The sequence below is a fragment of the Pteropus medius genome, unplaced genomic scaffold, assembly GCF_902729225.1.
Source record: "Pteropus medius unplaced genomic scaffold, Ma_sr-lr_union100, whole genome shotgun sequence".
In the NCBI taxonomy this organism is placed as follows: Eukaryota; Metazoa; Chordata; class Mammalia; order Chiroptera; family Pteropodidae; genus Pteropus; species Pteropus medius.
The window spans coordinates 12,643,352-12,670,782 of NW_024355990.1; the positions used below are offsets into that span (position 1 = coordinate 12,643,352).

General features: G+C 55.4%; 1 protein-coding gene, 1 long non-coding RNA gene and 1 pseudogene across 3 annotated transcripts; 1 reads left to right on the forward strand and 2 right to left on the reverse strand.

The window, feature by feature from the left end:
* On the reverse strand, positions 1–119 carry LOC120600501 (uncharacterized; annotated as a pseudogene).
* A 2,326-nt stretch (positions 120–2,445) lies between these two features.
* Positions 2,446–22,394, reverse strand: LOC120599965 (angiotensin-converting enzyme). 2 transcript variants are annotated; one of them, XM_039859122.1, is made up of 25 exons: positions 22,086–22,394; positions 21,289–21,456; positions 20,577–20,670; positions 19,782–19,925; positions 19,115–19,306; positions 18,424–18,521; positions 17,850–18,022; positions 17,298–17,521; positions 16,826–16,970; positions 16,441–16,539; positions 16,051–16,173; positions 15,473–15,684; positions 14,656–14,792; positions 13,617–13,775; positions 13,246–13,333; positions 11,275–11,418; positions 10,903–11,094; positions 9,087–9,184; positions 8,715–8,887; positions 6,587–6,810; positions 6,135–6,279; positions 5,703–5,801; positions 3,713–3,835; positions 3,167–3,354; positions 2,446–2,971 (listed from the first exon to the last, which is right to left on the reverse strand). In XM_039859122.1, exons 1-25 carry the CDS (start codon positions 22,377–22,379, stop codon positions 2,742–2,744), a joined length of 3,966 nt encoding a protein of 1,321 aa, XP_039715056.1. In that variant the 5' UTR covers positions 22,380–22,394; the 3' UTR covers positions 2,446–2,741. The 2 variants fall into 2 exon arrangements, with proteins under 2 accessions (XP_039715056.1, XP_039715057.1); XM_039859123.1 differs by lacking the exons at positions 15,473–15,684; positions 16,051–16,173; positions 16,441–16,539; ... (7 more) ...; positions 21,289–21,456; positions 22,086–22,394 and adding an exon at positions 14,920–15,444.
* Positions 22,395–22,506: 112 nt separating this feature from the next.
* LOC120599968 (uncharacterized) lies at positions 22,507–26,392 on the forward strand. Its single transcript, XR_005652031.1, has 3 exons — positions 22,507–22,984; positions 23,236–23,360; positions 24,894–26,392. It is a non-coding gene; the product is annotated as an uncharacterized LOC120599968 (long non-coding RNA).
* The last annotated feature ends 1,039 nt before the right edge of the window (positions 26,393–27,431 follow it).

Here is a 27,431-nt window from a genome sequence, read left to right on the forward strand (position 1 = left end):
CGCCTATAGCACCTGGTCTTCCTAGGTGGTCTCCCATCCAAGTACTAACCAGGCCCAACCCTGCTTAGCTTCCAAGATCAGACAGGATTGGGCTTGTTCAGAGTGGCATGGCCGTAGACTATAATCAAAATTTATTTAAAACACAAGGAAAAAAAATCAATGACACTTCTGGTTAACTGGCAGACTGAGCTCTTAGGGAAGTCCCTCTTCCTGCTTCAAGCATACAGACACGTTTGATCAAACAGTATTTTTTGTCTGCTAACTATAGTCACCGTGAGAGACATTATATCCCAGAACTTACCTTATAACAGGAAGTTTATGCCTTTTGACCACCTTCACCCATTTCATCCACCCTCTCTCCTTCCACTTCTGGTAACTACCAATTTGTTCTCTATAAGTTCATTTTTATTTTCTTGTTTGTATTTTGTTTTTAGATTTCACATATAAGTGAAATCGTACAGTATTTGTCTTTTTCTGACTTATTTCACTTAGCACAATGCCCTCGAGGTCCATTTATGTTCTTGCAAATGGCAAGATTTCCTTTTTTAGGGCTGAATAGTATTTCGTGTTCCATTCATCCACCGAAGTGAGGTTTGGGAGGTGCTGGAGAGATCAGAGAAACTGTTCAGTAACCATAACTACCTTTGGCCCCTGTAGGTAAGAGTGAGCTGGTCACCCAGGAGTAGGTGCCCAGCAGGCACAGCACGGGGAAGGGCTCAGGCTTCAGGCCACCAGTAGAAGGTGCTGGAACAGCCTCTATTCCTGCTGTCACCACCTCTTCCTTCCTTTGCCACCTTCCAGGTAAACAGGGCTACATCCTCCCTCACCCAAAGAGGCAGAAATATCTGTCTAAACAATTTTAATATTTCAAAAGGCCTAGTAGATAAGGCTGATTGGGCTGACCACAATGTGTTTCTTTGCCCTCATTCTGCAGCTCAGACCTGTGGGCATTGAAAGCTGGTTCCTTCACATTGCTCACGAGCTCTCACTGGCAGCATGAGCCTCTGCAGTTCATAGAGATAGGAAAGAGGGTGATGTGAAGATGACCTTTGTCTGGCAGACAAAGAGCTTTCAAAACATCAGGGTGGGGAAGAGGGTAATTAATGGAGTCTATTGTGGGAGAGGCTTGGAACTATTTAGAGGATTTGTTTATAAATTCCATTGTCCTAAGTAACTGTAAACTTCCATACTCTTGCGTATCCCAAATACCTCAACTCCACATCCTGCCTCGTGGAACAGGCCCGTACAACCAAATCTATGTGCAACAAACACACACACAGACACAGACACAAACACAGACACAGACACAGACACAAACACAGATAAACGTGGCAGCTGGAGGTGGAGGGGGAAAAAGTAAATTAAAGGAGATTGGGGGACAGGTATTAGGGGTTGGGCCTCAACAAAGCTGGAAAGAGGCTTGAGGCCGAGGGTCCTGACAGAGGGGGCCAGGCTGGCAGTGGAAGCCTCTGGCCCCAGAAAACTGACCAACTTCCATTTGGCCAGGTTCTAGGTTTGACATTTAAATATCTGAAAAATACATCTAGCCATGTTCCTTGGAAAAAGGATACACAACACAACTGTAGGTACAGTGTGATCCCGTTTAAAATAAAATGTGCTGAGAAAAAAGGGCGGGAAAGATAGACACCAACATGTCAACAGTGCTTATCTCATGATATTGATATAAAGGGCTTTTATTTTATTATTCTCTGTATTTTACAAATTTTCTATGATAAACATGTCGATAAAAGTTATAAAAATGTCCCTCAAAATGATACTCCCTCAAACCCATATTGGCCTTCTGAGAGGAGGCTCAGGGTGAGGGCATGCACTGGGGGACAGGCAGGGGTAGCCTCCGGCAGCTGTTCCTACATGGGCGCCAGCTACTACCATGCTCCAGCGTTTAGGGCCCCTCTCCAGCTACGGAGAAGGGACCTGGACCTGGTCCCCAAGGGCAACACTCAAGTGGATCTGTCCACTTACACAAGTGGACATAAAGCTGATGTAGGCAGGAGGTTGAGGGGACCATGGGGCCAGTTCTGTACCTTCAATGAGTCAGGCACAGGCAAGGCACTCTCCCCCAGGGGAGCCTTCCATCTGGGAGCCCCAGCTATTTATGGAAACAGCTGGGGTAGGACTCCTGAAGCACATGGGAATGTGAGGCCAGAAACTCAGGATGTCTGCTTCCCAGAATCCTCCTGGGTTGGTGCCTGGGCTGGGCAGGGACTGACTGCCAAGACAGGACACTGGCCGATTGCCTGGCTGGAGGGAAGACAGGCGTGGGCGCTGCTGGGTGGTGCCAGGGCCAGAGCGCGGGGTCATTTTCCCAGGCTCTTCTTGGAGGAGTCTGAAGACGCCCATTGAAGGGACCTGCTTGGCTGCCAGGAAGCAGGAGAGCATCCCCGACCTCGTCCCTGGCTTCCCGGTGAGGGACACAGACTCAGATGGGAGGGCAGGACCTTTAATTGTATTCACAGAGAGGCTGGGGTGGGGGGGTTCCTTGTTAGGTGGCCTGGTGCCTGGAGATTGGGGAACAGGGGTCACCGCGGTTCGGGATCTGGAGGACGGATTCTTAGCACAGGACTGGAGGCGAAATGGAGAGGAGGCACAGGGCGGGAGGAGGAGGAGGGTGGGCTGGGGTGAGCTGTGAGAGGAGTGTTGGGTCCTCAGCCCACCGTGTGTCCCCATCCGGGTCTCTCGGTGGTGGATGCTTCCCGGCTGGCCCACATGGCCTGGTCATCTCAGGAGTGTCTCAGTTCCACCTCAGAGCCGAATTGGGGCCCGCGGTGGGGCCGGCGGAGGTTGTGGTGGCGGATGCTGAAGAGCCGCTGGGTGAGGCCCAAGGTGGCCACCAGCAGGGCGACGCCCAGGAAGAGCAGCACCCACTGGCCCACCCGGGCCTGCTGCTCCTCCAGGTTCAGACCCAGGAAGTTGACGCGGCCGTGGCCCGGGAAGGGGCTTTCCGAGCGAGCTGGGCAGGGGAAGCAAGGAGAGCAGGGCGGTGGGCGGTATGGGGGCGGGTGGGAAGGGGCTGGGCCTGCTTTGGCTGGCTTCCCTATCCTTGCTCTGGGAGGTCAGACTGAACCTGCCTGAGCTGGGGAGGGGGCCTGGTCCTGAGTGAGCTCTGGGGGCCGGCCCGGGGCTGAGGTGGGGGTGGTGGTGGTACCGGAGTCTGGTGTCCAGTTGTACTGAGGCCAGCCCAGCTTCTCCCCGTGCCGCCCGTTCTCCGTGAGGAGCCAGTCTAGCAGTGGCTTGAAGTAGTTCATCATGGCTGAGGCGGACATGTTGGGCTGGCCCGTAATCAGCTTCATGGCTTCCGGCCAGGGCTTACTGAAGCCCAGCTTCATGGCGTCCCTGGGGAGAGCACCAGAGAAGGGAAACCGAGTCAGAGGACAGGTCAGGGGACTCACTGCCCCCCTTGCCTCAGCCTAATACTCATCCTCTAAACCTCCCCTGCCAGCCTCAATGTCCCTTTGGGATATTTCGGATTAGAAGGGCCTGAGCAAGTCTGGGGTGGGGAGGGATGGTCTGGGCCCAGACAGCTCTGGTTCCCTCCTGGAAAGGGCAGATGGCACAGGCTCCACCTGTGCCAGGTGGAGTTCCCAGCCTGAGCCCCCAAAAGGCAGTGTTTGCAGAAGAGCCCCACAGGACCCCTCAAGGCTGAGGAGGCAGAGGGTGAAAAACAGTCAAAAGAAGGTCAGGAAGGACTCACGCCAGGCGCTTCCCTGCCTCCTTGGACTGGTAGATGTCACACTTGTGTAGGGGGCCCTTGTGGCCAGCTGCCTGACACAGCGCCTCGTGGAACTGAAACTGGATGATGAAGCCAACAAAGTACCTGGAGGGGAGGGAGGTACTGGGTGGGGCTGGGTGGCGAGGGGCTGCCGTGAGCCTGGGTGCCCCCTGCCCCCCCTCCCACTGCAGCCAAGATGTCAGAGTGAGCCCACCCTGGCCTTCAGAGTCATCGAGGTCCCCCCTTCCACGCCTCCCACCCGAGAGAGAGGCTCCCTTCACATTTCAGGAGGGCCTGTGCTGAGGAGCTCAGAGGTCACTTGGGGAATAGGGTCAGGACAGAGCCCTGCAAAGGTCTAGTAGGAAGCTTTAGAGGTAGTGAGGTCTCCATCCCTGGGGTATATGCAAGTAGAGGCCAAGTGTCCCAAAGGGTCGCATCTATCTGGCAAGCAGTCTGGGCAGGGAAGCCAGCCTGAATCACCTCCTTGATCCCACAGCAGCAGGGATTCCCTGGTAGAAATCTGCTGGTCAAGGCCAGAGCAATCTCTGAGTTGGCAGAGGATTTGAATGTCCCGAACAAGCAGCACAGTCCTCCCACTTTGAATGCTGGGCACGAGCCATGTGCCACTGACTTTCCTGGTGTTTCTTAAAAGTACTTTGCCAAAGCTCCTGGTCAGAACTGGGAATGAGTCTCCTTTGCCCACTCCTGCCTAGGGAATTATCTACGCTAAGCTTGAAAGCTAATCATCACATGGGCAGCTTCTGTGTGATACTGAGTGCTAGCTTAGAAGCCCAGAAACCAGTCGAGAAGGCCAGTGAAGGCCCTCCCTACAGGTCATGCTGGCACACTGTCAAGGTCGGACCTGTTCCAAGGTGCCCTTGAGTCTCCTTGGTCCCTTGCCCACTGCTGCTGAGCAGACTTTCTGGGGACACAATTCATTCTCCCCACGCTTATTTATCAGGTCTTGATTATGTGCTGACATCATGCAAGGTACTGGGGTAAGAAGGTAGGTAGCCCTTCACTGGGCTTCCAGGAACCACAGGAGGCAAGGGCTAGAGGGGCTCAAGCCCTCATTGCCCTCTGTGCTTCGCCTCACAGGTGGCCTGGGCCACCTGCAGCCCCAGGGCACCTGGAACCCCACCCTGAGGCCTCCCCAGATACCTACTTCCCGGGAGGACTCCAGATCCTACAATCGCCCATCCTGGCCTGCAGCACACAGAAAGAAAAGGGCTGCCCTGGACACCTTCATGCTGTGGCTGCATGACGCATGGCACTGGTGTGTTGACACGTGCCATTTCAGAGAGTATTTTTAATAATGATGTGTTATGGCCACCATTTCCCAGGCCTGCTATGTATTAGTATGTTAAGAAGTTAACTTTTGCAACTATCCTGCGAAATGAGATTTCACAGACGAGGAAACTGGTGTTCATGGACACTGGGGGGTCTGCTCAAGGAGAAGCGAAGGAGTGGAGACAGGATTCGCACCCAGTTCCATCTGTCTCCCTGTCCGTGACCCTATGCTTTCTCAGCACCACCTCCCAATCTAACTGAGTCTCTCATCCTAATTTCAGTGCCTAGGAGGTCTTCTCGGTACAACTCAAATTACATCGCAGGCAATACGTTCAACATATAGTAAAGGAATCACAATTTTGTCAAGAAAAAATCAACAACAACAAAACAGCATCACCGTGCTCAAGCTGTGACTTAGCCATGGGTCACGGTTGATGATGTTCATTACCCAACCACGGTCCCATAACCATTAGCCGATTATAGTAGAGTTTCTGTTTTTAACAGTCTGGAGGGGAGAGGCTCTTGTCATACCAAAAGAGTGAAACTGTGGTCAGTTGTGGTCACGGGTGAGTGGCCCAGGTACAGTGTGCCGTGCAGCCAGGCCCCTTCAGGTCACCGTGATCTGACATGGCGGTGACGGCCGTTTAAACGCTGAGTGGGCCTCGCCCCTTACCCTTGTTACCTGATATAAGGCACACTTGAAGGAATGTGGAACTTGGCGCCCGGGTCAAAGTCGCCTTGAGATCTGGCCACCGGGGGGCAGAGGCCCTGGTATTTCAGCCTGTCAAAAGGGAAGATGCGTTGGAGGGAGGGTTGGGGGAGAGTCAGGCCAGGGAGGGTTGGCATGTTTGACTTGAAAGACAGTCCCAGCACCTGGGGCTACACTGGGCACTCGAGACTCTGGCATGCTACCCCTCTGTGCACAACCACCCCCTACGTACCCTATCATTTACACACTCACAAAGACTCACGTGCACATGCACACACACACACAAATACACACTTAGATGTTATATACTCAGACACATTTACAATGTGCACACGCACACACACGGGCATGCACAGACACCCATGGAGACTCCTCCACACACACCCCAGAGGAATGTTCTAGGACCTGAGGCTCCACCACTCCTGGTTGTAGTTGTCCTTGGTGATGCCTCCGTCAAAGACCCTCCAGCGCCACTGATCGATGAGGTAGCTGAAGGGGACAAATGCGACCTTGTCGAGCGCTATCTTCATCAGAAAGTTGATGTCTTGCTCTGCCAAGGGAAGGGAGCCCACTGTCAGATCTACGCCTGCCTCCGGCCACATGCTAGCAGCTCGGCCGTGATGCGTTTGTGATGGGTGGACAGGGGAGGAGTGGGCTGTACCTCTTTGGGTCCTGTGACCTGCCTCTTGGGGTGGTCTATGGGTTTCATCCCCCCAACCCCCTGCTGGTGGCCCTCTCATTCCCCATTACCCTGCCCTAACCTCTGCCTATGTGCCTTTAAGTCCTCTTCCCAACCTCCCAAGCTCGCTGCCCCTTGTGGTCCCTCTGCCCGCCAGGATCTCCCCTTCCTCTCTCACCATAGCTGTCACCATCGCTGCTCAGCAGGTTGATGCTGTGCAGGTGCTTGGGGGTAGACACTGAGAGGGCCAGCACATCCCCGATGGCCTCGTGAAAGCCGGGGTTGGCGCCCTCCCGGAAGGTCACAGGCAAGTCCTTGTACTGCATGAAATACTGTATGTGGCCCATTTCATGGTGGGCTACCACCAGGTCCTCCATGTTCACGGTGGTACACTGCTTGATCCTGGGAGGAGGGAAAAGGTGTGGAAGGGGACAGTGAAGAACCGTGGGGCAAAGGGACCTGCTGTCCTTACTGCATACAGAGCAGACCCCCATCACCGCTATAAGCAGGAACACAGCATTATGAGAAGGAAAAAAAAAGGAGTTATGAAGTAAGCCTGAGAAGGAGGGAATCTGGGTGTTGGAAGCCCCTAAAGTCTAGTTATTCTGGCCACTCCTCTGCCTCCAACTTCCCCGAATAGCTCCAGCCCACATGGCCAAGTTGCTTTCTAACTATGCAAACTACTTGCTCTAGAGGCATTGGGACACTTGGTTATGGCCAGTGCAGGACCTTCTAGAAGTCCTGTGGTTTCTCGTGCACGTTTTTGGCTCTCCCAAGACTGAGGCTTCCTGAAGGAAACGACAGTACTGGAGCTGTTCTGCATCCCGCAGGGCCAGTGGCAGCAAGCACAGCCACCCGTGATTTCTCGTGGCCGGGACCGAAATGACATCGGCAGAGCCATCCAAGCCAGAGCTTCCACTTCCCTCTTCGTCCTTCCTCATTCTCTTTCGTGAGCCAATGAAATTCCCCCTGGGATCTAAGCAGAGCCCTTCAGTCCAGTCGACCCCATTTTTCTGCCACTCCATCGGGAGAGGAAGAGCTGCTCTGTGTCCTGGTTACAAGGAGGCTGCGTGTCTGTCCACCTTCCCCTATGACTCCTATACAAAAGAGAGCTGCCCCACTCGAGTCTGGCTCTGCCCAGCCCTACAGCTGTAGTCCTCATGGCTTTGAAGGAAGGGCCCAAGGCCAGGTGACCCGGTGAACCATCTGGTTTGTTCCAGGCTCTCTGTGTCACAGATCTCATAAGACACACTTCGTCCACTGTGGCAGATCATCTTTGTCCCTCTCTCAAGAGGCGGGGGGGTCTCTTTCCCTTCTCTCGAATCCGGGTTGGCCTTGTGATGTGCTTTAGCCAATAAAATCTGGCAGAAGTGACTCTGCTCATTGTGGACTTAGCCTTTAAGAGACCTGGCTGTTTCTGTTTTCGTTATGGGGGATGCCAGCTGCCAGGTAAGAAATTGGACTGCCCGACTGCTATACTGTGAGGAAGCCCAAGCTAGCTGGGAAAGAGCGATGTCCCGCCAATCCCCAGCTGTCCTGCCATCTCAGCCCAGGGAATCGACATATGAGTAAAGAAGCCAACTTGAATATTCCAGCCCCAGTATGTGCCACATGGAGAAAAACTGAGGAACCAAACCAATAGCCAGAACCACGGCCTCAGACAGATGGCCCACTAAGCTCTCCAGCCATATCTAGCCATCTCTAGCCATCAGAGCTACCACAGCTGGGGTCTCCTATACTGCAGAGCAGGAATGAGCCATTTCCATTGTGTATTACCTGACCCATAAAATCATGAGAATAATCAAATGGCTGTTTTATACCTCTAAGTGTTGGTGGTTTGTTATGTAGCAATAGGTAACTGGGACACTATCCACTGATGAAGACAGCTTCTGAGTTTCCATCAGTGGTAAGGACAGATCTGTGCAAAGCACCTCACGTCCTCATGTGCCTTCCTGTGTCAAGGCACATGCACCCAGGGAGAGGGCCAGCTGTATTCAGGGGCCACCCTGGAGTGAGGGAAGCCTGGGCAGCTAACACCCAAGACTGGAACCTTAGGTGCCAACAACTGACCAGGCTAGGTCGGCACTTGGGAAGACCCTTGCCTGGTGGATGGGGTTTCCCTGCCGGAAGCTCATGGCCAGCCTGGGACCAGGCCCCATGCTCTTGACCCTCCATCCTAAGCTCTGGCCCCTGCACCCATTTCTGTTCGCTCTGGCTGAGAGGGGACAGAAATGGAGGCTTTACTTGGCTCATCCCCTTGCCCACTGGGCTCAGGATAAGGTCCCCTGGCTGCAGCCTGGACACACCTGAAGTCCTTGCCATTGTAGAAGTCCCAGGCAGAGGCATGGCACACCACTTCTCGCCCATCGGTCGGCTTCTCCAGCATCGACTTGTTCCAGAACTCAGGGGGCACAGGCAGCAGCCCCAGGGAGGTGAAGAAATCGTTTGCTTCCTCAAACATCTTTTTGGGTGTCCAGCCCTGCAAACAGAAGGAGCTCTGACAAAACCGGGGACTGTGCGGACAGACTGTGTGCCGCAGCGGGGAGGGGACTGGAAAAGAGCCCAGTTGAGAGGGACTCCTGGATCAGAGGGCCCTCTCCCACCCCAGCAGGCGCCTCCCTTTCCCTGTGTCTTGGGGCCACCTTGGAGGAGCTGGAGTACAAGGAGCAGGTGCAGACCTGCTTTATCATGGCCTCCGTGGCGTCCATCTTAGGGGCTGAAGGGAAGGGTATCACTAAGTCATAGATGTTGGACCAGGTCTGTGCCCACATGTTCCCTGGAGACGGGTAGGGTAAGAGATGGTGGAGAGAGGAGAGATAGGTGTTATCCTTAGGCTCAGCACCACCATGCAGGGCGGCGCAAGCAGATCCAAGCCCTGCGGATCATCACAGTGTCTCTTGAGCTCCTACTCTTTGCAAACTATGCTGGGCATTTGAGCCCACAAGTTCATTACTTTCCTGGTTCACGGGTGAGACCCTTGCTGGCCATCAGGGAGTCAAGGTGGTCCTCACTGTCCCTGAGCAATGAAGACCAGTGTGACTAGCAGCTATGTACAAGTGTAGAAGTTTTGGGTCCCTGGAGCATTTTTCCATAAATGGCCACCACCTACTGAGTGTCAAGTAACTCCCCGGGGCCCATGACTCTTAAGTGAGGGGGCTGGGGTTTAAAGGGGCAGGCAGTCAGGCCGTACTCCTGACCAGCCACTACTTTGTCCCCTCCATGTTGCCCGAGGTTGGTTTATGCAGTCACCTGGCAAGAACCACCCCGGAGAGGTTGATGCCTCTGCATTTAGGGCATGAGAAGAGGTCACTTTTCAAGGACTGGAGAAAAAGAAGATATTAAGAATGAGTGGAAAGGTCCAGAAAATTAGATTCGAAGTAGAGAGTCTCTCACAGCTAAAGGAGTTTGAGTTTGAGCTGACACCCAGTGGAGTCCAAAGTACAAAGCAGTGAGAGTGAGTGAGAGGGAGGAAGGGAGGGAGGGAGAGACGGAGAGAGGGAGAGAGGGAGAGAGGCGTGAGGCGGCGGCGAGCATGTAGGCAGGCGTGCAAGCAGCTCCAACCAGTGCCTGGCCACTCGCATCCCAGGGGCTGAGTTCCAAGCCCAAGCTCTGCCTCAGCCCCCCAGGCCACCTGGGCACATTGCTTGCCCTGCCAGGGTCTGTGTTTTTCAGTCATCAAGATGATGTCCACTCTGATGTTCTTTGGTCTCACCACACGGGGATCAAGGACAGCTGATATCTTGGGCTGCAAAGACCCTCCAGGTTGAATGGGAACTAGACCCAAAGCTAGGCCAGCTTCTGGGATCTCTCTCTTGGTTTGTAAATGATCTGTGGCTCTGTCTGGCCTCTCTGCTTACAGTAACGAGTCCCCCAGGAACGTGTTCCCGGCGGCCCAACAGGGACAGGAGCCTGGTGGCCTCTACCCTACCATTCCTTATTGTCTTCCACTATCTACATCACATGTTCAAGGCATTTGAATTTACGATCTCTAAGAGGGTCAGAAAGTTGAAGTGAGTCTACACCCTCGGGGTTCTGTCCTGCTGACCCCCCGGGCCTGAACGGTGTGTCTGCCCTGTCACTACATTTTCCATCTGTCAGAACCTCTCATCTACCGAGGCTTCGCTCACATGCCACCCCTTGCGGAGGCCTCAGTTCCCACTCACAGCCCCTTCCTCGCCCTCCATATCATGCCGTCTTGAGCTAGGATGGGTGATGTGGTCTCCCTGTGGCAAGATCGTGAGCGCCCCGACTGCCCCATCCACGGTGACTTGCACCACGTGGATCTGCAAGCCGGGGGCCCTTCCGCCCACATCCAGGCCCACCCCGCCCCACTCCAGCCTCTGCGACGTTCCTTCCAGGCTCAAGTTCCTTCCAGGCTCAAGTCTTTTCACTCCTCCAGCCCGAAGTGCCATCAGCAGACCCTTCTGCTCCTGCCCCTGCTCTGGCCTCGCCTCACCCTCCCTCGTACTGACATCTGCCAGCACCTGCCCTCACCCAGCAGGTGCGCGGGAATGGGGCCCTCTAGGTTGATGCGCTGGGGCCCGTAGTGGCGGTGCAGGGCCCGGCGCACGTAGGCGTGCAGGTTCAGGTAGAGCGGCCGCAGCTCCTGGAAGAGCTGCTCCAGGTCTTGCTCGAGGGTTGGCATCTCATACACAGATCTCCACGTGTCCCCTGCGTCTGTGTAGCCTGCAGAGGGGACACAGCCAAGCTCTCCGAACACCTGGGCATTCCCTGAGCACCCCCCCCGAACCCGCTGCCTCCTCCAGCGACCTCCTTCTCACCAGGCTTAAAGGCTCTGAGGACCTGTCTAAGGGTCCCAGGGGGGCTGGGACCAGAGAGCTAGTCATATTGATGGGAGGGACTCACCATTGAGCCGGGCGGCCTTGTTGGAGAGTTCCACATATTTGGGGAAAAAAGGGAGGATGGATCGTCCCACCTCGTCTCGCCAGCCCTTCCATGCCCATGACAGTTCTTCATAGTTCCGGGATGTGGCCATCAGATTCGTCAGATCTGGGGAGGGTGGGGGTTGAATGGCTTGAGCTCCCAGCCCGCGGCCCACCTCCCCGCTCCTTCTAAGGTGGACTCAGTCCCAGAAGTTCAGAGCTGGAATAAAGCTGTACGGCGGATTCCAGAGCACTGCTGCTTCCCACTCATCCCCCCTCATTTCCCTTGCCTCGGAGAAGTGGCCTGGAGGTGATAAGACCTGAGTTGTTCTTGTTCTAGTCTCCCACTGACCCCCAAATTACCTTGTCAGTTACCTATCTACGAAGTGCCGGCCCTACTCACAGGGCAATGAAAATCAAGCTGGGGACAGGAGGCCCCTGAGTAGGGGAGTGGGCCAAGTTCATTTCTCTATCCCCACAGGGCCCAAGGGTATCTTTCACAAATGAATCGAACTGGATTGAATAAAAGAAGGGCCGTGAAGACGAAGCACAGAGAACCACCCAGGCATCACCAGGGGGCCAGAAGTTCTGGATTTGTGTCTTGTCAAAGCCGCTGACCGCTTGTGAGGCCCCCCGGTACAGATTCCACGGAGCGGACGTCTCCCTCACAGAGCTGGCCTGAGGATGGCATGAACTCGGGTGTCGGTTCCGAAGCCCCCAAGAGACTCATGGTGGCTCCCTCCCCGCCCAGGCCTGACCTGAGCTGGACAACTTTGGGGAGCATTCCCGGCCATCCACACCTCATTATCTGACTTGCTACGTGGTAACTCCTTCTCACAGAGAAAGTACATTCAAATTAATTTAGTTTGGAAAAACTGTAGTTTGAGAATTTCACATCTGCCCTCTGCTGATGTGAGTGTCCTGTTCTTGTGGGTGTTTCTTATTTTTACTAATGGCAGTGACCTGATGGCCCGGCCCTCGATTAAGCAGCTAATTGTTGGGGTGGGAGGGGCTGAGGGCTACACTCCCTTCAATGCTCTTTTCCATAAACACACGCGGACACATACGCACATACACGCACCCCGCACGCATGCACACGCACATGCACATGCACGCGGGCACACCCCCCCAACACTTTGCGTGCATACTCACATACACAACCCATAGGCCAAACCCCTGTCCCGGGAAAGCTGTTTCTCCCTCCTGTTTATTTTCCATTTCCCTTTCTATTTGTCATTGCTCTAATGTGGGAGTTGGGCAGAGGGCCAGGAAGAGGTTGTTTCTGGGTGGAGATTCCTCAGGAAGAAGGCTTACGCCTCTGGCTCCCCAACCCTGGGAAGGCTGGGTCAGGAGGGAGGGGGGAGTGGATTTGTGTGCAGGTACTTGGGTGTCCAGGGTGAGCTCTTTCAAAGAGGAGAAGGTAAGAAGGACCGGCCAGTGTGGTAAGAGAAAGGGGATGAGGAAGAGCTGGTCCACTCTTTCCAGCAGGAAGTGGCGGTAGAGGGAGTGAAGTGGGAACAACATGGACCCTGGAAGTGGTTTCGACAGGTTGTGGCTTCGGTTTCTGGGGGGGCAAGAGAAGGGCCCAGGAAGGTAGGGAAGCCTTGGATAGGATCAAGAAATGAGCGTGGAGTGCCTCGAAAGACAAATTTGAGATACGGGCTGCTCTGAAGAGCAGAGTGCAGGGAGGAAAAGAGCATGGGAGAGACTGGAGGGGTCCCAGAGGGCGCAGATGGGCAGATCCGAGGGCGGGCAGTGGATTAAGGTGGAGAGGAAGTGGGTGCTGGGTCTAAGTGGTGGCAGAGAAGCCCCACTGGTGGAAAACGGGGAGGTGAGTTTCCTGGGCATGCTGCAATCACAAGGTAGGAGTGCCTGGGCCCCCTTTCATAGGTCAGCACCCCTAATACTGTGCCAGCCTGTCCCAGCCCCTCCTTCTCCTTCCATGTGTGCTCACCAGGCTCTAGCTGCAGACAAGTGCCATTGGAGTGGCACACAGAGGCCACACTGTAAGTGGTTTCCATGTCCAGCAGGATTTGGTTGTACTGTGGGAAGAAGAACAGAGGCCGTAAGCTGCACCCCTTTGCTGCCTGCTTCCCCTGGGCACCGTCACAGTGGGGGGAAGCTCTGGAGCTGGGGGAGCGTGTTCCCAAAGGTGCTGCCTTCCCAGTAATTCTGTAGGTGCATGTTGATATGGCAGATGTCACAGCTGGATAAATCGAGGAAGAGGCAGCAGCGTGCCCCATCCCCGCACTGGGCTAGCTCCCTCAAGCTAGGACCTGGCCTTGACCTTGGACCTCCCACCTCCTGCTCCCTCCAGCCACACACCTCCTCCAGCTCCTTGACAGGCAGCGCTGCACGCTCTAGGTCTTGAATCTTGTGTATTATCCGCTTCATGGTGGTGTTCTGGAAATAGGTCACATCAAACCGCTTGGCCCGGGTGCCATACTTTAAGGTGTGGTTTGCCATCTGTATGTTCTTCTGCAGCTGAAGGCACAGGGGTAACCGTGTTGTGAGGCCCAGAAGCTTTGGAGAGACCCCTGAGGAGGAGGTGCCATGCGGGGAGCCAAAGGGACTGGGAGTGGCAGTGAGGAAGACAGTTTTGTCAAGTTGTTGTCATTGTTTATAAAGACCCTCTTTGGCCTGGACTGTGTATAATGTCCTGGATGCAGTCTGTGTCTCTCAACGGATGCCCATGGACACGCCTTGGCAGGGGTAGAGAAGAGGCCCCGCACCCTGTATCTTAAAGGCTATCAGGATGGAGGCAGGTTGGTGTTAGCATCCTGGCCTCCCTGAGCCTCGGGGTCCCATCTGTAAAATGGGAATAAGATCGTGGGTTTTGCAAGGCTGTTGGAGAATAAACGAAGCAACAGATATAAAGCACCCAGGAACAGTGGGCAGATGGTCTTTAAGAAACGTTGGTTCCCCGCGGCTTGCCTTGGTCTAATCTGTGCTCACCACACAGGTGGGGAACGGGGTTGGAGGGAAGGGTATGATGGTAAATGGGCTTCCACTCTTTTCAAAAGCTGACTTTGGCATCACTTATTTGTGCACAGATCACTCTTTTACTAACAACAGACTGTTAATGAAAGACAACTTGTTTAGGCATTGAGTGTACGCCCACCCAAATCTGAAAGTGAGCATTGTTCTAGTTCTAAGTATTCCATTTGGATTCTTCACAAATTCCGACAGCCTCTTCACCGTGAGATGACACAGGGGAGGGAGGGAGGGGGCGCCCTGCCCTGCCTCGGGCTTTGGAGGGTTGGGCCCTGGGCGGAGGGGCCCGGAGCGTGTGTGTGCGCGTGTCTGCGTGTCTGTGTCTGCGTGCGGGCGTGGGCGTGGGCGTGGGCGTGGGCAGGGCCCCTACCAGGATCTTGCTGGCCTCTGAGGTGATGTTGGTGTTGTAGTTCCAGTTGGCCTCCGCATACTCGTTCCATACCACCTGGGATATCTGGTCATATTCCTCCACAAACTTGCTGGCCTCGGCCTCGTCAGTCACCAGGGCTGTGGGACAGAGTGGAGGGAAACAGACAGGCCTCCCCTTGCCCTCTCCTGCAGATGGGCAGAGGAGCCGCCACGCCCCCCTGCCGCCCACCTCGCACAGCCCGCCCCAGCCCTCCGCTGGTCCCACTTGGGCTCTGGGTTGTCTGGCTGCTGGTTGTTGCCTGGTGAGTTGTTGTCTGGCTTCCGGTTGTTGCCTGGCTGACTGTTGCCTGGCTGGTTGTTCCCTGGTCAATTGTCACCTGGCTGGTGACCTCCTGGCTGGGGACCAGCAGGGGGTGCCCAAAGCAGAGCAGGAGGAAGAGGAGGCTGGGCAGTCCTGGAGCAGCCCAACCTTGGCCCATGGCCGCAGGATTGCAGAGCCCTGCAGCCACCACCCCCCTGCCAATAAGAGCTGAGCTTGCAGTGTGACCTCATAGAGCAGTGTGGCCGGTCAGCTGGCCCCACGGGGCCTCAGATCTGGGCACACCCTCTTTAGGATGCTGGGGAAAATATAGGCCCATCCCCACCCCAGGGCCCTGCTGCTGAGCTAAGTGGCTGCCTGGCCCTCCAGAGCTGGGCTCCAGGGCCCAGCTGAGGGGAGCTGAGGGGAGCTGAGGGGGACCTGGAACAGGGCCTGGGTCCAGAGTCCACAATGGAGAACTTGCCTCAGCGCACTGCCCAACCCTCACTTGGAAGTTTACCAATGTCCTCTGGGTAATCGTCAGGCATTGGTGGCTGCCACTGATATTCCGGCCAGCCCAGGACCTCTTTGTTCTTTTGGTTCTGCTCCTGTAGCCACTGGCTGACCGGCTGGAAGTAGTTGAGCAGTGGCTGAGCGTCCAGGGTATCTGAGCCGATCATATCCTTTAGTACGTCCTGCCAAGGCTGTGAGGAGCCTGCCCGTAGCACTTTCCTGTCAGGGAAGGCAGGCACCGTGAGCACGGGACTCAGGCTGGTGTCTGCTGTCGGCCCACCTGCCTCACCTCTGGCCACTTCTGCCCCACACTGGACGGTAAGAACAGTGGCATTGAGGCTCCAGGACCTAGGAGGCAGGGCACGTTTGTCTTGCCCCGTGCCAGCCTGCTCCTGGGGCCTCAGATCTGGGCCCATTCAATAAATATTTGATGAGAGAGAGAAAGGAGGAGGTAGGGATGAGCGGCGCCCTCCACCGGGCTGGCCCTGCGGTGTCCCCACTGGAACAGCCAGTTGCCTTCCAGACCTCCCCTTCGGCAGCCTCTCCTCTTACCCTCCCACTTGCCCTCCCTCCCTCCCCACACACCGGAGCTTGTCCCCCGCCCTGGTGGACTGGTAGACGTCACAGCGGTGCAGTGGCCCCTGGTGGCCTGCCTCCTTGCACAGGGCTTGGTGGAACTGGAACTGCAGGACAAAACTCACAAAGTACCTGCAGGCACAGGGCGGGAGTCAGCGGGGGGTGGGGGGGGGTCCCTTGCCCAGGTACCATCCAGCTCCCCACAGGGCAGAGGCCAGACCAGGGCCTGCCTGTGGAGAAGGGAGAACCACATTTGGCTCAGGAGGGAGGCCCGCTCGAATCCCAGGAAAGAATGTGAGGACAAGCCCTGGGAATGAGGGGCCCGGGTTCATCGAGTAGAGTGAGGGGGCTACAGGTATGACAGAACTGGGAAGGGGAAGTGGCGGGGGACAATAGTACCTGATGTACGGTGTCACATGGGGGACGTGAAACTTAGCTCCGGCATCGAAATGAGTTTCGTTTCGGACGACTGGAGGACAGATGCCCTGATACTTAGTTCTACAAGAGGATGGTTAAAATGTCTTAGGATCTAAGGTTTGCGTACGGGTTGATTTAGCCTTTGCAGAAAAGGCTGCTAAGCAGGAATTCACACCCAGCCATCTCTTCTCCATCCTGATGAACTGGGGGAGAATTCCTGGAGCAGGAATTCTGTGCAGGAAAGGAGAGGACAGTGGGTACGAGGGTGGAGACAGTATCAGAGAGGAGGGGCCTGGCACTGGCGAGGCTCGCCCAGGAGGGTCAGAGGGCTCTTGGGGTTAGGCCCTTCCTGTCCCTGTTTACTCACCGAAGATACCACCAGTCAAAATTGTAACGGGAAGTGGGGGTACGTCCGCTAAAGACCCCCCAACGCCACTGGTCCACCAGATAGCCAAAGGGCAAGAAGGCAACTTTTTCCAGTGCCATCTTTAACAAGTAATTGATGTCGCTTTCTGTTGGGAGATGAGAAGACAGAGGTCAGAGAAGAAAGGAGTCCAGCTAGGACAGGGTGGCCTGGGGAGGAGCCGGGAGAGAGGGGAGGCCGGGCAGATGCAGAGAAGGGAAGGCTGGCCTTCGAGACCGTGGGGCCCTGCTTGGAAGAGGGTGCGCGGGACTCAGCATGCGCGGTAAGGCTCCAGGAAGATCCCCAAACCTGCCTGACCTGGAGCAGTGAGGCAGAAACAAGGGGGGAAGGTGGGAGCAGGGGCAACTGGGGTCCTGCTGTAGGGCGGAGTGGGGTCTGGGTGGAGCTGGGCTGGGCCCTCTACACGCCCCCATACCCGTATCATTGACGACATGGTCCAGCAGGCCAATTTTGTGCAGATGTGCAGGAGTGGAGACAGACAGCGCCAGCACATCCCCAATGGCCTCGTGGAAGCCAGGGTTGGCACCTTGGCGCAGGGAGACAGGCTGGTCCTTGTACTGCAGGTAGTACTGCACGTGGCCCATCTCGTGGTGCACTGTGGACAGCTGGTCCATAGAGACCCGTGTGCACTGCTTGATCCTGGGATGGGGAGGGGGCAAAGGGCAGGGCAGGAATCAGAGCATGGGGAGGACACTGCCCTGGGGCTGGAGGAGCTGGTGGAAGCAAACTGATCCTTGGCCCTGCCCCACCCCACACTCAGGCCTTTCCCCTCCATTCCAAGGCACAGAGTTGACGCTGACTACCCGTCAAAGCTGCCGAGGGCAGTTGGCCTAAGGGCAGCCCTGGAATAGACCGGCCCCCAGCCAGTGTTGGGGCTGGGGGAGAGGTGGGCTTGGGAACTGGCTTTTCTGTGCCTGGGCTGCCCGATTCCCGCAGCCCCAGAACCCTCCTCATCCCGAGTCTAGACCTGAAGTCTTTCCTGTTGTAGAAGTCCCAGGCGGAAGCATGGCACACCACCTGACGCCCGTCGCTTGGTTTTTCCAGCATGGACTCTGCCCAGAACTCAGGAGGCATGGGCAGGAGCCCCAGGGAGGTGAAGAACTCCTCCGCCACCCGGAACATGTGTGTAGCGTTCCAGCCCTGGTGGCAGAGTGTGGGTATAATTCAGGGGTCGGCTGCCGGGAGCTCACTGCAGCTGCCCCGAGGCAGGTCTCGGGTCCCCCACGCAGGTCAGCTCCCTGCCCACGAAGGGCGTCTCCTCTCTGTGACCTCCCTTCCCAGTGGTGGGGTCCCTAATGACCATGGCGGATAAGCAAAGTGGACTCCTCATGCCCGACCAGCGGGGGCCTGGAGGGAGGGGCTGACACCTCATCAAGGACTCAGACCCCTGCTCACCACTTGTACACACACTCCAGGCTGCTGCTCTGTAGAAAGGGAGGGAATGAGGTCCCTGCCCAATCCAACTCCCTCATGTGACCCCTTCGCTCCTCTCTCCCATGTCTCCCTCTTGTTGCCCCCACCCTGGCCCACCCTGAGCTTACCTTCTGCACCATAGTACTGGTCACATCGAGATTGGGCTTGTCAGGGAAAGGCACCACCATGTCATAGATGTTGTCCCAGCTCTGGGCCCACATGTCCCCTGGACGGAGGAGGGGAGCCGGAGAGCTTGGCTTCCTGCCCAGCCAGTGCCTGTTCTCCATGCCTGTCACTGACTAGTATACTGGGCCCCTGGCACCTGCACCCGGGGCACTCCTGGGCAGAAGCCCACTCAGCTGGCTAAGGCCAGGAACCTCCACATCAGTCCCACCCACAGTCTCGAGCGCTCTGTGCCTGGGGGCTGGCAGAGGCCAAGCAGGAGCCCAGACAAGGCTGCTGGGGCCCTTTCTGATGGGGCCAGGATCCCTACCTTCCAAGCCTGAAGCAGGGCCACAGGGCTGGCTTCCTGGACCACACACTAGGATTATTATTACTCTTCCCTGGACCTGGAGTCTAAGCCTTTGGTATGACTTTTGCCCCGCCTTTTACTAGCTCCCTGCCCTCTGTGCCCTAAGCCTCAGGGTCCCCGTCTGGAAAGTAGGAATGGTAATGACGATGAGAAAGATCACCTGCTTTCTGCTGGTGTTGGGTGGGCCACATGGGCTCATGTATGTAAGAGAGGACAGTGCGGTGCTCTGAAACACGACATGATGAGGATGATCCCGAGGACGTGCGGAGGCGGGGCCAGATGCTTACCCAGCAGGTGAGCGGGGATGGGTCCTCTGAGGTTGATGTATCGGTCCCCATAGCGGCGGTGCAGTGCACGGCGAACATAGGCATGGAGGTTCAGGTAGAGGGGCTCTAACTGATGGTAGAGGTGCTCCAGATCCTCCACGAAGGTGGGCGATTCATACCAGGAGCGCCAGTAGTCCCCTGTGTCTGAGAAGCCTAGCAGGGGGTGGGGTTGGGGGCAGCTCAGGCCCGAGGCTCTGGTACCTCCGCCTCCCAGCCAGCTACCACTTTGTCATTCTCCTGGCTCAGGGCCTGCGCACCTGCCAGCTAGTGGAAAAGATGGCTTGGGGGTTGCTGGTCTACAATTTTCTAACGGGTTGAATTCCAAGCTAAATAGATCCTGAAGAGCATGAGAGGCAAAGGTGAGTGCTGGGTGGGGAGGAGTACCTGGAGGGGCAGGCAGGAGGGGCCGTGTGAGGGCAAGCAGCAACCTGGTGGAAGGCAGACGGAGCTCAAGTCTGGTTCCATCATCTATGGTCTGTGCAAGACCTTGGGCCAGTGTATGGAGACATCCTAACAGCTGCTCTGTCTGCCTCTGGGGTTGGGGCTCAGTGGACACACAGGATGAGAGAGCACCTCGCAAGCTGGGGAGGGTAACACCCACACAAGGGGTGGGATGGGGCATGCTCACCATCCTGCTTGTGGGCCTCGTTGCTGAGGGCAGTGAACTCCTCATACAGGGGTTTCAGTGGGATGCCCACGGCATTGTGCCAGCCCTCCCAGGCATAGAGCAGCAGGCCGTAGTTTCTTGAGATAGACAGGATATGCATGAGATCTGAGACACAAGTGAGCAGTGTCAGAAGACTTCTACATCGAACTCAGCATCAGCCTTCACCAGAGCTCCCACACTGGTCCTCGCCATCCCCACCAGCTTCCTCAACAAAGTGATACCCCCAAAGCCAAAGGCAACCAATAAGCTGGGTGGGATGAGGCAAGCACCCAGGCAGGGTCCTTATCTCCAGGTAAATGACGATCTAAGGTGGTTGACACAAAGAGGACATCCAGAGGCCGAAACCCAGACAGACCCTTCGTGGCTCATTGGATGCAGTGGCTAACCTCAAGGTTGCCTAGTAAATGGCGGTGGGGAGTGGGGGAGAGGAGGAGGGTATAAGTGGAAGCCACGAGGGGTCTAAGGCCTGTGGAGGGCTCTTGGGGAGACTGAGAGGACCTATGAAAGGTAAAATCAAGGTAATCAGGAGGAAGGCTAGCGGCAGTGGGAGAGGCCAAAGCACACAAAGGGTGGAAGTGGAAGCTAGAGATTCCAGAAGTCAGTTTGTCAGGAAAAGCAGGGGTGTGGGGGCACTTGACAGTCCCGCCCAGCTGAAGGTCAATGCCTTTGGGTTTACCCACGCTCTCCACCAGCCATCCTCCTCGATGCGGGGTGATGGGGAAGGGCTAAGGAGCCCCAGTGGTGATGGGGCCGTACCTGGGTCCAGAGACCAGCAGGTGTCATTCCTGTTGGGGTAGCAGACCTTGACAGTGGAAAAGATTCTGTTCATGTTGCTTAGCAGAGAATTGTACTGGGGAGTTAGAGTTGAGAACATGTTAGTGACAAACAGCTCCAGGATCACCTGGTCAACCCCTCCTCTTTTTGCTAGAAGGCAAAGGAGGCCTAGAGAGGGGATGTGGCTTGGACAGGCCACTCAGTGGCACCAGGGGCACTTCTGATCACTAGTATACCCGATTCCCCTCCCAAAAGAGCAGCCTGTGGAGGTGGAGACAAGGTGGAGAGTTAGAGGTGGAGAGTTCAAGTCTGAGCTTGGCCACCACCTCGCAGTGAGGGCAAATCCCTCTCACTCTCTCTGGCCTTGATGCCTTCTCAGTTCTCAATCTTTCTAAGGAAGCCCATAAACCAAACCAGCCCATGGAGAAATTCTGAAAACCCCTGTTTCATCTTTTACTGTTTACTTGAATTTTGCTTTCTACTTCATAATACTTGCTTTAATATAATAAAGTAACTTCCCGTCCCATCTCCAAGGAAAACTGATGCTTCAGGAAGCTATTCTATGCTCATACTGGCTTCCCCTACAGATCCCAGGGCTCCGGCCAGCCAGGCTCCCCACCGGCACCACCACAGCTGGGCACCGGGAGGACCCCCCACAACTTCTGCCTCTGCCTTTCAAGTCCATAGAGCTCACCTTCTGCCGCTTCTCCAGGGGCAGGTTGGCAGGGCCCAGAATGCGCACACCTTTGAGGACCCTTTTCAGTATTGGGTCAGTGAAGTTCTGCCAGATTGGGTCGTACAGCTCCTTGGCCTTCTGGCCCCAGACCTCAGAAAACTCCTGGTTGAGCAGGGCGGCTTCCTCCTGTGGGCACCAGGAAGGCAAGGGAGTCTATGTAGGGAGAGGCCATGGTGTTGAGGGAGGGGAGGAAGGCCAAGGGTTGCTGGAAACTAGGGCTTCCTGGAGGGCTATTTCCATCTTCTGTGCCCTCAGGGGCAGGAACTAGGAGAATCTGCCTCCAGGGAGCGGTGGAGCAGAGATTGGGGCCATAAGACAGGCAGGAGGAGGACAGGGAGAATGGACAGTGACGAGGGGAACAGGATCAGTGAGAGAGAGGCGGGTTGAGGCCAGAGAGGACCAGGACCCAGAGCAGAGCGGGCCCCCTCAGCGAAGACTGCCGCTGACCGCCGGAAGTCATCCCTGGGCGCTGCCGCCTGGGGGAATTCGGTGTCAGAGGAGCCAGCCTTATCCATACGGTTCCTGTAGTGGGCACGGACCATGTGCCCAGCACCGCGCCAGGCCACCCAACGCCTGTCGGATGGGGTGGGGTGGGAGTGCGTGGAGTGAGAGCGAGGCCCGCCAGCCCCACCCGCTCCCCGGGGCCCCAGGGCGGGGGGCGCGCGCCCGGCGTTGACTCCCCGCCCCCCAGCACCGGCCGCAGGCCTGTGATTGGGCGCCTGGGCCCCGCCCCCGCCCCGGGCCCGCGCGCCCACCTGGCGCCGCGCGTTCTCCTCGGTGATGTTGGTGTCGTGCGCCCAGCTAGCGACCGTGCTCTGATACAGCACCTGCTCGGCTTTCGGGTTGAAGCTCTGCACGAAGAGCTGCGCCCCGGCCTCGTCGGCGGGAAAGTCTCCGGGCTGCAGCGCGGGGTCGAGGGCCAGGGCGGCAGGCGGCGACGGCGACGGCGGCGACAGCAGCAGCAGCAGCAGCGGCAGCGGCAGCGGCAGCGGCAGCGGCGGGAGCGGTGGCCCCGGCCCCGGCCCCCGGCGGCCCGACGCAGCCCCCATGGCGCGGTGCGCGGTGCGCGGTGAGCCGTGAGCGGTGCGCGGTGCGCGGTGCTGTCTCGTCTCCCGCGCCGCGCCCGCCCTGCGGATTATAAAACCCGGCCGCCGCCGCCTTCCGACACACCCCCCACCTCCCCGCCCCGCCGCGCTTCCTCCTCGGCTTCAAAGTTCCCCGGCCGCGCGGGCCTAACGGAGCGGGGCGGAGACCGACGCTTCTTGGCTCGCCCGGGCAGGGGCGCGGGCCCGGGGAGGAGCCGAGGCGGCCCCCTGCGAGATGCAGCCCGGGGGTGGCTGATGCGGCTGAGGTCAGGCTCTGGCAGAGGAAGCTAGCAAGGGGGACCCACCACCCCCGACACACACACACCTCTGAAGCTGAGCGACCAGGCAGTTTGCTGGAACACCCAGGCCTTCCCACCGTGCCCTCTCCTTGCCACCGCGCAGCCTCCGCGCAGGGACCCGGGCGCCCAGCGGTCTCTGACGCTCAATCTTCCGGCCTAATAGCCCCAGGCCTCTGGGACTCCTGAGTGACAAAGTGGAGGAGCTGTCCTCAGCGCCGCTAGCGCAGCAGGGATTGGGTTAATGATCAGTCACCCCGTCTGGCTTCTTCAGTATGCTTGGGGCGGGGGAGGAGGAGGCTTGGCCTTCGTGGCTGGGAGGAGAGTTTAGGCTTTGGCAGGCACCTGGGGGAGGTACTGCAAAGATGCTGGGAGCCTCCGTCCTCCCCCCCGCACGCCCCACCCCCCCCAACCTGGAGACTGGGTGGGGGGCTACCAGGAAAGGGGGAAAGAATGATGGGGGTGTTCTGGGAGGGGGGCATAGAGGCACAGGAGCGCTGGCACACCTGCCCTCTTCCCACTAGGACACAGCTCTCAGTTGCTCATGCAGAAGCAACCACACAGACTGTCAGCCTGTGAGAACTACAGAGATGAACCTAGAAATGAGAATAGCTCCTTCATTTGGCAGATGAAGAAATTAAGACGCAGGGTGAGTGGCTTGCTCCAAGTCACCTCAGGTCTCCACACTCCCTGTTAGTTTTTCTCTGTCTCATCCATGGGTCCCTCTAAGCGACAAGCATGGGGTGGTGGTACAAGAGAGTGACATCCTTTTCGAGGTGGTTATGGAGGCTGAGGGTCCTCCCTTAACTCCTCAGCACCATGGTGTCTGTCCCCAGAGGTGGGAGGACCCTACACCGTAGCAGACACCCCGAAGGTGTGGGAAGGGACCATGAAAGAAGTGGAGGCTGGGCAGAGAGAGCAGAGAAGAAGCCAGTGACAGCTACTTAGGAGTCCCCAACCCATTCGGCAGCTTGGGGTCTTTGGGAGTCACCTGGACTCCTGGGTATCTGCATGTGGTATGGAGCCCCGGGCTTGGAGGGACATACAGGCTCAAGCGTCACTTGGCACATGGAGTGTGAGTGGGAGGCTGTGTGACCTGAGTACCCCTGAGGTCATGCTGAGTTGTCAGATGACATGGTGCCAGGGAGAGGTATGTAGAGGAGGATGGGGGTAGAGGTGGGGAGGAAGGCGGATGCCCCAGCCCTAGGAGGTGGAGGAGGCAGGGCCGTGCCAGTGGAGGGGAGAGAAGAGGGAGATGAAAGCTGGAGTCCTGTGGCTTCCTTCACACCAAGGGGCACTGGTGCACTTAAGGGCTGGCTAAGTGGATGCCCATGATCAGAGCAGCCCTGGCCAGGATGAGGGGCCAGGCTGAGAGTGAGGCAGTGAAAGAGTGGTTGCTGGGGTGAGTGGGTAAAGGATGGGGAGAGAGGAACAGGAGGCTGCAGCTTAGCCTGAAACCAGGGAGCCCTTCTCTACTATCAGGAAAGAAACTGCAGAAAGCAGGATGGAGGCAGGTTTCAGCCGGGGCGTCGCCTCTGAAGAGCTCCTGAGAACCGACTGGGAGGATGGTAGCGCAGGCTGTCGGCTGTGCCGGTCTATCCTCAGGTCTAACTGTGGCATTGAGACAATGGCTATAGAACATCTGGGTTAGGGCTTGAGCCTCTGCCTCACTGAAAAATTACAGAAGCAAAGGAAAATCAGGGTTGGAAGATACTCTAACCCCCTGGTTTACATGGTACAAACTGATACCAGGGCTGGTTGGAGGCATCACCCTGCACCTCCCTCACGGTTGCATTTACTATAATGGCTCATCGAACTGTACAGCTTCCTTGTTAACCGTGAGCTCCAGAAGGGCGGAGGTCGTGTCTGCCTATTTCTCTGGTTTTCCTAGAGCTTAGCACAATGTCTGGCACAAAGTAGGCCCTCATTCAAGGAAGGGAGAATAGAAGGGATGACCAACATTCATATTTACTCTCCCAGTGGCGAGCTCACAGCCTCCTGCCAGAATGACATGAAAGGATGAACCTCACTAATTTGGAATTCGCAATAATACAGACATTGCAGCCTCAATCTCAATGAGTAAAATGAGTAATCTCAATGAGTAACTTCTCTCTCTCTCTCTCTCTCTCTCTCTCTCTCTCTCTCTCTCTCTCTCTCTCTCTCGGTCTTATTCATGAGGAAGAGGGATAATAATAAGCATACACCTTACATCTGGATAGCACTTTAGACTTTTCTAAATTCTTTTGTGTAAATTATCTGACTTGATATTTACAATAACTGAGAAGTAAGACAGAGACAACGTCTTTTGTTCAGTCAGCTACCTCCCAGCTGCCAATAAAATAATGGAGGGGGTTCCGAATCCTGCAGGAGGGTGTAATTATGATGAGGCTGTGCAGAGAGCCATGGGGGCTGACCCACCCGAGGAAATGCAGTCTGCTTAGTGGATCGCTCCATCTCTTCACCGCTCTTCCAGGGAAGGACAAGTCACCAGGCACCTCAGTTTGAGAAAAATATCTCTTAGAAAATATGCCCAACAGTGGAACAGAATTGAGAGCCCAGAAATAAACCTCACATTTATGTTCAACTGATTTCTGACAAGGGTGCCGGGATAATTAAACGGGGTAGGGAGAAAGGGAAGAAAGTCTTTCTAACACACGGTGCTGGGACAACTGGATTTCTACATGTAAAAGAATGAAGTTGGATCACTATGTACAAAAATTAACCCGAAATGGATCACAGACTTAACGTAAGAGCTAACACCACAAAAATCTTGGAAGAAACATAAGTATAAATCTTTGTGACCTTGGATTAGGCAATGGTTTCTTAACCAAAAGCACAAGTTACAAAAGAAAAATTAGATAAATTGGTCTTCATCAAAATTTAAAACTTTTGTGCTTCAAAGGATACCATCAAGACAATAAAAAGACAACTCATGGAATGGGAGAAAATATTTGCAAAGCATGTGTATGATAAGGGGCTTGTGTCCAGAATATATGGAGAACTCTTACAACTCAACGATAAAAAGACAATTAACTCAATTAAAAAATGGGCAGAGGATTTAAATAGACATTCTCCAAAGAGGCATACAAATGACCAATAAGCACATGAAAAAATGCTCAACTTCATTACTCATCAGGGAAATTCAAACCAAACCACAATGAGATACCACTTCACACCCACTAAGAGGCCTAAAATAAAGAAGATGGACAATAACAAATGCCATCGAGGATATGGAGAAATTGGAAGCCTTCTATGTGTCTGGTGGGATTGTAAAATGGTACTGCCTCTTTGGAAAACAGATTGGCAGTTCCTCGAAATGTTAAACAGAGTCACCATGTGACCCTGCAGTTCCATTCCAAGAGAACTGGAAACATGTCCACACAAAAATTTTACACAAATGTTCAAAGCAGGATAATATTATGAATAACAGCCAAAATTTGGAAACAACCCAAACGTCCATCAACGGATGTGTCAACGGATGAATGGAGCAAAATGTGCTATATCCAAACAATGGAATGTTATTCGGCCATAAGAGGAAACAAAGTGTTAGTTTTATGCTACGATATGGACCGACCTTGAAAACATCATACTAAGTGGAAGAAGCCAGTGACAAAAGGCCACGTATGGTATAAATCCATTTATATGACATGTCTAGAATAGACAGAAAGTAGATTAGTGGTGCTGGGGCATGGGAGTGGGAATGGGGGTAATCGCCAAAGGCATGGAGTTTCTTTGTGGGATGATGAGAATGTCCTAATGGAATTATTAGTAATGGTTGCACGACTCTAAATATACATGAAACCACTGAATTGTACACTGTAAAGGGGGAATTTTATAGCCTATGACTTATATTTTGACATTGCTGTTATTAAAAAGTATGCCCAAATGTTTACTTTCATCATTCTACGTTCGCCAAGGAATCTCCTGCTCGTCGATTGGTTTTCAGAGGAGCCATGGTTCTCCCAATGAATATCCTCTTTGCTTAGGCGAAACCCACCCACCTCTCAAAGCCCAGCTCAACTCCCTCTAAAATGAACCACTCTAGTTCCCTCAGCCCAGGCTAATCTCTCCTCTGTATATTTATTCAGCATTAACTCCTGGGGGCACCAAAAGCAAGGTGCAGGGGAAACAGCACTGGATTAGGAGCCAGAAAAATCTGGGACACACAAGTCTTATGACCTGAGCACGATAACCTCTTTCAGCCTGTTTCCTCATGTGGAAAATGGCTATAATCATTTCTACCTATTCTCCTCCCAAGGGTTGTAGGGAAGACAGACCCTTTGTCAGATGTCACGCAAAAATCAAGACATTAATATCAAAATCATTAGCTGACATTCCTAGATGCAAGGTCCTGGGCCAGGAGAGAAATACAGGGTTATCGTCTTTAGCTTAAGACTCAGGGTGAAGAGAGAATCAGCTCTCTGAGGCTAAGTGCTTACAGCCGGCAGCTGGAGTGAATCTCAGATGCTAAGGAGTTGGCAGGAAGATGGCTCAGGCAGGCTGGATGGGACAGGCAAGACAGCTTTACTAGGAGGAAGGCAGGGTTTGGCCTCAGAGGATCAGGGGGGTTAGGTGTGAAGTGAAGTGGGAATGACAAGGATGGAGCTGGGTGGGGCGAGAGGAGCCCCACCGAGCTGGGGAAGGAAAGGTGTCATTTGTGTCCACGTTCCCGAAGGGACCGCCCCGGAGGTAACTTCGCTAGGAGCAAAACCAGAAGTGG

Bases quoted from the DNA above. Each gene is read 5' to 3' on its own strand.
- LOC120599965 (XM_039859122.1), bottom strand. From the start codon at position 22,379: ATGGGGGCTGCGTCGGGCCGCCGGGGGCCGGGGCCGGGGCCACCGCTC. The intron at 13,776-14,655 runs GTAGGGGCCCTG...CTGTGCCTTCAG, and splicing joins CAGAGGCCAGCAAGATCCTG to CTGCAGAAGAACATACAGAT. The intron at 13,334-13,616 runs GTGTGTGGCTGG...TTCTTCCCACAG, and splicing joins CTGTCAAGGAGCTGGAGGAG to TACAACCAAATCCTGCTGGA.